Consider the following 9,453-nt stretch of genomic DNA (forward strand, 5'->3'; position numbering starts at 1 on the left):
GGGTGTTTTCAGCCAGCTGTGTAAACACGGAATCTGCAGAGGGACGGTGAAGTTCTGCACGTTAGGACAAATATTTGAGTTAATGTGCTGCAGCCGGCGCTCTCCCACTCTGCCCCGGGAGCTGCCCCATAAAGCCGGGACTTGTGCCGGCCCCTGCAGCTGCCGTCGGGCTCTGGCCGCGCTCCAAGCTCTCCCTCACCTCAGACGGGGCCTGCCGGAGCAGCCCCGTTCCCTGCCTTGCTTTCACGCCGCTTTTCCCCTCAGTAATTGGAATTCACACCCTCGGCAGGCCGCTCATGCAGGGATAACAACATCATTTGTGGCGCTGGGCGTGGAGGGTGGCCGGCACCGGAACAGCCGGGTGGGCTGCTGGCAGCGCTCGCTGCGGTGACTGAGGGCACGGAATGATTTGGATTTGTCACCGAACCCAGGCGAGGGGACAAGCGGGGAGCCCCGGGCGGACTCCGCTCCCCCGGGGCCGCCATGGCGCCCGCGACCTTCCCAACATGGCGGCGCCGCGCCCCGCCCCGCCGCTCCCATTGGTCGGCGGCGCTGGAGAGAGCGATCCGATTGGCGGAGAGCGGGGGCGGGGCGGGTGTGTGGCGGAAGTGGCGGCGGGGGGCGGGGATGTGGAGAGCGGGCATGGCCGCCGGGGACGGGCTGGGCCCGGCGCTCCGCGCCGTCACCGAGCAGGTGCAGCAGGCGGCGGCGCGGCGGCCGCAGGTGAGGGGGACACGGGGGACAACCCGGCGGGACCCTCGGGGCGGGGGCGCTGCCACGGCGACAGGCCTCCGTCACCACAGGGACGGGCCCGCGCTGAGGGTTACCGGTGACCGTGGGGACAGTGCCACCGGGACGGGTCCCATCATGGGGACCATCACCGGTGACTGTGGGCACAGACCCGCAGTGCCCCAGAGCCACCACCGCGGATGTGGGTGTGCAAACCCCCCAGCAGGGGAGCGGGCCCCGCTGTCGCGACAGAGCTCCCTCCTGCTCCGCACTCCCGACAGGGCCGGGCCCCTTGGTTCCCCCGCAGCCCGGGGCTCTCCGGGGCTGGGCTGGCTCCCCGTGCTCACCCCCGTGCTCCCGCAGGGGCTCCCGGCCGTGCAGCCGCGGCTCGTGGCCGTCAGCAAGACCAAGCCGGCAGAGATGGTGATGGAGGCCTACAGCCACGGGCAGCGCAGCTTCGGGGAGAACTACGTGAGTGGGGGGCTGGGAGGGGCAGGGGGCTGGGACAGGGTCAGCAGGGCTGGGACAGGGTCAGGGAGCTGGGACAGGGTCAGCGGGGATGGGACAGGGTCAGCAGGGATGGGACAGGGTCAGCGGGGATGAGACAGGGTCAGCGGGGATGAGACAGGGTCAGGGAGCTGGGACAGGGTCAGCGGGGCTGGGACAGGGTCAGGGGGCTGGGACAGGGTCAGCAGGGATGGGACAGGGTCAGCGGGGATGAGACAGGGTCAGCGGGGATGAGACAGGGTCAGGGAGCTGGGACAGGGTCAGCGGGCTGGGACAGGTCAGGGGGCTGGGACAGGGGCAGGGGGACAGGGTCAGGGAGCTGGGACAGGGTCAGCAGAGATGGGACAGGGTCAGGGGTTGGGACAGGGTCAACAGGGATGGGGCAGGGTCAGGGGGACAGGGTCAGCAGAGATGGGACAGGGTCAGGGGTTGGGACAGGGTCAACAGGGATGGGGCAGGGTCAGGGGGCTGGGACAGGGTCAGGGGGCTGGGACAGGGCCCCTGCAGAGGACACAGGATCCCAAAATCATTCGAAGGCCTCCAAGGACATCAAGTCCAAGCTGTGCCTGATCCCCACCTCGTCACCCAGCCCAGAGCACTGAGTGCCACCTCCTGAGTCCTTCCTTGGACACCTCCAGGGTGGGGACTCCAACCCCTCTCTGGACAGCCATTCCAACGTTCAACAACCCTTTCCATGAAGAAATTCCTCCTGAGGGCTTGGGACAGCCCTGTTTGGGTGGCTCTGTGGGTGACACATCATTCCCTGGCCTCGTGGTTTTGAGGCTCAGGTTGCCCCAAGATCACACATCCCAAGGACACCATTCCTCTGCCTGCTGTGGGTTTAACAGAATTTAATTCTCCTTCTTTCTCCCAGGTTCAGGAGCTGCTGGAAAAGGCATCAGACTCCAGGGTAAGCACACAGTTCCCTTCATGCTTTCTTACCATGTATAGCTGTGTCCTAGGGGCTATTCAAAGTCCTGGGGTTTGTTAGGGGTTTGGTTGGATCCTTATCTCTGCAGATAAATGGTGGGTTATTCTTGGCTCACTGCCTCTGCCCTGTTCCCCCTCCTGCCTGGCTGGCTCCAGAGGAGTTTGGGAATACATCTGCCTTAGTCATGATTTGTCTGCACTGTGTTCTGCCTTTTGTGCTCTCTTTAGGAGAAGCACAGTCCTTGTTGAAAAAAACAAAAACATTAGCACTCAGTTTGGGGGAAATATAATTTTATGACTGTTGCACAAGAGCTTTGCCTTTGCTGTTCCCATGGACAGCATTCCCTGCAGCCACAAACCCATCCCTCTCAGGCTCAACCTCAGCACAACCACAGGCTGAGTCTTCAGGGTCAGCAAACAAAGAAATTGGGTGTCTGGTATTTGGTTGTGGGCAAACTAAGACTGAAGTGCTGCGTGGGGGAAGAGGGAGTTGTTGTTCCAACCTGAGTGTTCCCTCTGCTTTCAGATTCTCTCATCCTGTCCAGACATCAAGTGGCATTTCATTGGCCACCTGCAGAAGAACAATGTCAACAAGCTGATCGGTAGGTCCTGCTTGCTTTGATGTGGGCAGTGGTCTTCCAGTGCTCAGATGTGTCAGGGAGGGTCAGGATTTCAGGGAAAGGTTCTTCCCCCAGAGGGTGCTGGCACTGCCCAGGGAATTGACACAGCCCTGAAAGCTCCAGGAGGGTTTGGACAGCACTCCCAGGGATGCTCAGGGTGGGATTGTTGGGGTGTCTGGGCAGGAGCAGGAGTTGGACTCAGCCATCCTTGGGATCCAGCTCAAGATATTCCCTGAAACAATCCCCATGAACTCCCCAAGGGCTGTTGGAGGTACAAACAATCCCGTGCCAGCAGAATTCCCTCAGGCTGTGTTCTCTCCCCAGCTGTCCCAAACCTGTTCATGTTGGAAACAGTGGATTCTGTGAAACTGGCAGACAGAGTCAACAGCTCGTGGCAGAAAAAAGGATCATCCCAGAAGCTGAAGGTCATGGTGCAAGTTAACACCAGCGGGGAGGACAGTGAGTGGCTCTTTGTGACATGTGCAGGGCTTGACAGGGAACTGGGATGAGCTGGGCTGGTTTGTGCTCTGAAAGCAGAGCTGGGCACTGATCTCCCTGTGCTTTTGCAGGCAAGCATGGCCTTGCCCCCGGGGACACCACGGCTGCTGTGGAGCACGTCATCAACAAGTGCCCCAGCCTGGAATTCGTGGGGCTGATGACCATCGGCAGCATCGGGCATGACCTCAGCAAGGGGCCAAATCCTGACTTCCAGGTAAGGTTTTCTCAGAGAAAATGTCACTGTGGGCTGGTTTCCTGGCACAGTTTGTCTGTCCCAGTCAAACCAGTGCGAGTCAGGCTGTCAGGAGGTAGGGACACCTTGTGCAGAGCCCTCAGTACCGGTGTCAGTGCAGGTGTGAGGCTTCTTTCTGCAGGGTGTTGCTCCCACCCATCCTCTGAAGCTGCAGCCAGGATTTTGGCAGGGCAGCAGTTGCTGTGCTGAAGCCCCAGGTGAGGTTTGAGCCTCCTGTGTGTTGTCAGTAAATCTGGGAAACCTCCAGATACTGTTACAGTGCTTCTGTGAGAAGTGTGGGAGTTTCAGGTCCTGTGTGGAGGAAACATCAGGGACAGGCAGGAACCAGGCTCTGTGGCACTCTGGAACGGAGCTGGCGTGGCTGTGCAGGTGTGTGACCTCTCCTGTCCCCTGGTGCCCTGCAGGTGCTGCTGTCCCTGCGGCAGGAGGTGTGTGAGAAGCTGAACCTGCCCCTGGACAAGGTGGAGCTGAGCATGGGCATGTCCACGGACTTCCAGCACGCAGTAAGTGTGTGTCTGCCCCTTCCCTGGGGGAACAAACATGCCTGCACCCCAGATTCCAGCCCAGGTGCCACCCAAACCCAAGGCTTCCCCTTGGGTGAAGATCCCAGTGCAGCTCTCCTGATCCTGGGGGAGATGCCTGGGATCAAAGCAGCCCCCGGGTGTAGCTGTGGGTGCTGAGTCTGTGAGGAACCATCCTGTGGGAGCCCAGGTTGGGCTGTGGGGTGTGGCAGCCCAGCCCTGAGCTGGGGTGGTGGCAGCCCTGCCCTGAGCTGCTCCTCTCTGTCTCTCCCAGATAGAGGTTGGATCCACAAACGTCAGGATTGGGAGCACTATTTTTGGAGAGAGGGATTATTCCAACAAGGCCCCCGCTGGGGGTGGAGGCCAGACAGAGGCTGTGACAGTGCAGGGGCACTAGAGGGAAGACAAGTGGCCTCAGCACAGGAGAGACCTCGCCGTGGGAGACCTCACTATGCATTTTTACCTCCCTCCATGTCGGCACCCATCGTGATGGTGAGAGGGAATTCCTCGGAGCAGAGGCCAGAATGCCTCGTGATCATTGTGATTATAGAGTACCCCTAGAAACTGGAGATCTTTGTAACCAACAAGGAATTCGAGGGTTGGAAGTGGCTGTGGTGTCTTGGTTCCTCAGGGTCATCAAGGACAGAGACTTTGGGGTAACTGGGCTGGACAAACAGGTGTTTGTCAGGCTGGAGTTGTTGCTGAGCAAGGTGGGTGTCACTGCAGCAGTGCTGGTGGTTGTTTTTGCTGAGGACTAAACGCTTCATTCAACACATTATGATTGCCAGAAACCTGTAAATGTTTCCCCAAGTACAAGTTTTGCACGTGGGATGGTTACACAGGAGCTGGGATGGGGCACAGGAGAGGCCTTGGCCATGGGAAGGGGTGAGTGACAGGCACAGGGGACTGTGAGGAGCTCAGCTGCCACTGTGAGTTCATGGTGTGAGGCTTTGGCTGCGCATGACAAGTGTGGGAGTGTCTTTTCAGCTCAATTTTGTCCTTTTCAGCTGACATTAACTTTTCCCATGGCTCCGTGGCTGCCCAGATCTGGAATGCTTTCCTCCCTTCCCTTCCTTTCCCCTCCTCAGTTGTTGGGAATTATTTTCATCCTGCCTTGTAGTTTTGCTGCTGTTTTTTGGTCAGAATGGGGGTTTTCTGCCAGGCCTCTGCTCTGCCACCAGCTTGCTGCTGCTTTCCAAGGTTTGGTGCCTGTGCCATCCCCTTTACACATGTGTGAGGATAAAAGTGCTTGGCTCAGGGCAGCAGGGAGCTTTCCTTGGGAAAATACTTCAGAAAATGAAGTTTTATTATCCCACTGCATTCTGGCTTCCTAAAAAAAAAATCATTTGGCCACTGAGAGAGCTTCTAGGCTTAACATCCTCTCCTGCTTTTGGAAGAGGGAAATGGTACTGTCACTGCAGTAACTTTCCTCCAGGTGTGAGCAGAAGCTCCTGCCTTGTCCTGTGTTGTTTGGCCGGTCTCACAACCCGTGTCACAGCTGATTTTTGGGCTTTTGTGTCTGCTGAGAGGAGGGGAGCTCGGCTGCCAGCAGGAACATCCTCCCCAGGCTTTGCTCTGTGTGCGTGTGGTTAAATCTCGCTGTTGGTTTCACTCTCCAAAAGCTGAATGTAAATGAAAAGAGAACTCCACCTCCAACCTGTCGTAGCTCCGTGGTTTAGAAGCGCCGGGGGTCGGGGCCGCCCCCCTCGCGCTGCTCCGTGTGTGGTTCATCGTCTAGTAATAAACAGTGCTCCGTTCAATGCCATCTGTGCCAGCTCAAAAGCTATTAAAGATGTTATTTTTATCTTCCAGCCTGGTGAATGAATGCCCTGAGCTGCTCTTGGAGCTGGGGTGCGGAGAGGAGCGTGGTTGAAAGGCAGCTGAGACGGGGCTGGCGGAGAAAGCGCGGCGGGTTTTGATCGGGATGGTCCAAAAGCCGCTGTGGCTCCGGGCCGAGCTGTCGCGTGTCGCGAGCTGTCCCCGCAGGAGCCCCTGGGTGTCGCTGCCGGCCCGGGCACGGGGCCCGGGCCCCAAAGTCGCCCTGTGCCCACCTGGCTCAGGTGCGGAGCCCCTGCTGAGGCCGTCAGGGGGCTTGGGGGGCTCCCTGCGCGGGGCTGTGGCAGAGCAGCGCGTCTCGGCGGCCCTGGGGATGCGCTTTGCCCAGGACACCTCTCCAGGACACCGCTCTCTGGGCTGCTCCACGTGGCCACCGGGGAGCAGCCTGGATGCTGTGCAGGGACAGCCCGAGCTGGGCTGTGAAAAGGGGCTGGAGAGGAGCGGGGATCTGCGAGAGCTTCTGCTCCTTCCCCTGCAGCTGCTTCTCCCACCCGTGCAGCTTCCAGCTGGCTTTTCTCCTTGTGCCTGGAAGGTTTGCCCCGCTTCCCACGGGTCTGAGCCTCCCCGAGGCCTGAGAGAGGGCGCTGCCCACGGGCACCTCCCGAGGCACCGGCCTGGAGCCCGGGGAATGCGGTGCCGGTGGCACCGGGCACCTGTCGGGGGGTGCGGGGTGCAGACCCCCCACTCCGTCGGCAGAGATCACCCGGCAGATGGGAGCTGCCGGTCACTGGAGTGCAGCCAGCGGGCCGCGGATGAAAGAGCCCTGAAAGAGTCCTGAAACAGTCCCCGGCCTCCGAATGAGCGGCACGGAGCCCCGGCCCCCGCCCCCGGCTGGGTTTGCATCCAGCCGAGCCCCGGCGCGGCAGCTCGGGCTCCCCGCGCTGGCCCTGGCAGGGTTTGCTTTGCCTCCGCTGCCCTCGTGACTTCCAGCGGCCGATGGTGCTGGAATCTGTTGTCCCCTCTGGAGCGAAGGCATGGCCCCAGGATGCCCAGCGGTCCCCTGAGGTCACCCTTGTTCCCTTGGGTGGGGGCTGGACCAGGCTGACCCCCCAGAGCCTCAGCACTTCACATGCTCTGTGGTGAAAAACTTCCTGGGAGGCTTGGCACCAGACCCATGGGCAGAGTTGGCTGATTCTGCGAAGAATAAACCCCCTTGGTGATGCTGCACAGGGTGATTTGCTGCTGCTCTTCCTCCAGCTCCTGGGAAATGAGTCATCCTCACCCTCGGGGAAGCAGCAGGGCCCACGCAGCAGAGATGGGGAGCTGGGGGTCAGCTCCCTGCTGCTGCTGGGTGCTGCCCAGGTGGGAGCTGGGACACCAGAGCAGCTCAGCCCAGGCGGATCCCCCTGCAGCCCTTCAAAGTGGGAAGCGTGTTTATTTCTGGGATATCGGCTTTCCGGCAGGAAGGACGGCCACTGCCAAGGTTTTTATTGGATCCCAGTGAAAGGAACTGAGAGAGTCTCGTGCTTGTTGTCTTGCCCTGTGCCTGCAGTTCAGGAGGTTTTTACCTTCGAGTGGGAGGGAGGGAGGGACACAGGGATTTGGCATTCAGCACCGTGGCGATGGAGTTTCAAACGGGTTGCCTTGTCTCCTGGGCCAGAGGCATCAGGAGGGGTCGGGGCTGGAAAAGCAGAGAGAGGGGCTTGGAAGAAGTTGAAAGAACCTGAACTCTCAGGCTCAAAGCATGTGGAAAGTGTTGCTTGAGCTCCTCTCCTCCAGCGGGGCTGGGGCAGGGTGTTCCACACGTCGCAGTTTGGACAAGGTTCTCACTGTTCTTGGAGGGAGGTTAGAGGCTGAAATTCTGAAGAGGAGGCCCAGAGGTCTGATTGCTTCAGAGTGTCATGGATGCAATTCCAGTGCTGCTACTGGAGCTCCTGGAGATGCAGATTTCTTCATTTCAGGTTCATCCAGTGAAAGGAGGTGGCTGGGCCCGGTACCCTGAGGTGTTTTGGGGTGTCCCTGTGTGGTGCTGTGCTGGGTGTGTTGTGAGTGCCTGAGACAAGGAATCTCCTTTCCCTTGTGGCAATGCCCAGGGAGGGCAGCAGGCTCCAGCCTGGAGGCTCATGCCTGCCCTGGGAGGGAGGGGAGCCCACTCCTGCTCTGTGTAGAGCTGGAAAGGGGGGCCCCACTCACCATGGGGGGCTTTGGGAGGGCTCCCTGACGGGCTGATGCTGGCAGGGTCTCAGGGCGGATGCTGGACACAAACAGCTTCCTGTTGCTCTTCCAGCTTCAGCTGCAGGATCTGGGACCAGCACAGAATCAAGGAATGTTTTCAGTTGGAAGAGACACACAAGGATTGTTGGGCCCAGCTCTTGGTGCTGCACAGGACAGCCCCAGGACGATCCCACCCTGTCCCTGAGAGGCTCCTCGAGCCGGGGGTGTCCTGTGCCAGGACTTGCTCCTGGGGCAGCGACATTCCATGGTGCGGGACAGACCCAGGCAGGGAAAATTCTGCTCAGTGGAAAAAAAGGAAAGAAAGGGAAAAAAAAATAAAAGACGGAAATCCGTGTGGGACACCTTATTGTCTCTTTGACCAGCAGGACGACGCTGGTCTCCAGGGCTCTGGGGTGCCACAGTTGATCCCAAGGGCAGAGGTGGGAGGTCTGTGGGCAGTGGGACTTGGGGCCACAATCCTTGTCCTGCCTGGGGGCACCGGGCTCTTGTGCTCCCGACCGCAGCACACGCGGGAGCAGCCTGGGCTGTGAGCTGAGCAGCTCTCCGCTCCCCGGCGCCCACTGCCGCGGCGGGTTGTATTTATTTGGAGAGAGGAGTAAATTTCTTTTCCCCTCCAGGAACTGTTGGTCCTGGAGAGAAACCGCATTCCCAGCGTCGTCTCGTCGTCCTTCCATGACCCTTTTCCTCCGCTCCCTGGCACGGGGTCCCGCAGACTTCATTGCCGGCTTTTGATCCCTTTTGATTCGGCGCTGAGCGAGCCGTGGCCTCGGAGAAGCCGAGCCCCGGGCGGCCGAGAGGGCTGGAGCCAGGCGAGGGCTGCGGGGATGTGAGAGGGGGGAGAGGGAAGAAAAATATTGAACTTAGTGAGAAAGGCAGTGAAGCAAACAAGGAACCGAGGGGGACGAGTGTTAACTGCAGAGCGGAGGCGGGGAGGGGACAGGGCAGCGTGACCACGGAGTGAACTGTGACAATTTGGGCAGGGGGTCCCCGGTCCCGCAGGCAGTGGGACACCACAGAGCTCCAAAAAAACTCACAAAAAGATCTGCCGGGCCCACGTGTGTGTCACCACCCTCGACACGGCGCCCTGTGCTTGTCACAGCCGGGATGTCGCAGCGAGGCACCGCAGGGTGGCCACACGGACCGCGCGGGCTCTGACCCCGCACGGCTCCAGCTCGGCCCCGGGGTTGGGAGCAGCCGGGGCCCTCCGGGGCTGCCGTGGGACCCGGGCACCGTCGCTCTCGGTCCTGCGGGACCCCACGAGGCTCGAGCTCCTGCCCGCGGGGGTCCCGCTCCGCTCCGTGCGGGTCTCCCCCGCTCCTCCACGCCGGTGCCGTCGGGGGGGCCGAGCCGGTGCCCTCGGCGGGGCCGGGGCGGGCCGGGGCTC

The 9,453-nt window shown here is 60.6% G+C and overlaps 1 protein-coding gene across 1 annotated transcript; it reads left to right on the forward strand.

Annotated features, from left to right (window-relative positions):
• The first annotated feature begins 566 nt into the window (after positions 1 to 566).
• LOC121346732 (pyridoxal phosphate binding protein) lies at positions 567 to 5,869 on the forward strand. The gene is made up of 8 exons (XM_041424786.1): positions 567 to 723; positions 1,093 to 1,200; positions 2,111 to 2,146; positions 2,693 to 2,768; positions 3,111 to 3,245; positions 3,356 to 3,498; positions 3,942 to 4,040; positions 4,333 to 5,869. Exons 1-8 carry the CDS (start codon positions 628 to 630, stop codon positions 4,453 to 4,455), a joined length of 816 nt encoding a protein of 271 aa, XP_041280720.1. The 5' UTR covers positions 567 to 627; the 3' UTR covers positions 4,456 to 5,869.
• Positions 5,870 to 9,453: the final 3,584 nt, after the last annotated feature.

The sequence above is a fragment of the Onychostruthus taczanowskii genome, unplaced genomic scaffold, assembly GCF_017590055.1.
Source record: "Onychostruthus taczanowskii isolate IOZ18803 unplaced genomic scaffold, ASM1759005v1 scaffold84, whole genome shotgun sequence".
Taxonomy (NCBI): Eukaryota; Metazoa; Chordata; class Aves; order Passeriformes; family Passeridae; genus Onychostruthus; species Onychostruthus taczanowskii.

Coding starts and splice junctions, on each gene's coding strand:
- LOC121346732 (XM_041424786.1), top strand. CDS start 628: ATGTGGAGAGCGGGCATGGCCGCCGGGGACGGGCTGGGCCCGGCGCTC. Junction 2,769..3,110: donor CAATGTCAACAAGCTGATCG/GTAGGTCCTGCT, acceptor TTCTCTCCCCAG/CTGTCCCAAACCTGTTCATG. Junction 4,041..4,332: donor CCACGGACTTCCAGCACGCA/GTAAGTGTGTGT, acceptor TGTCTCTCCCAG/ATAGAGGTTGGATCCACAAA.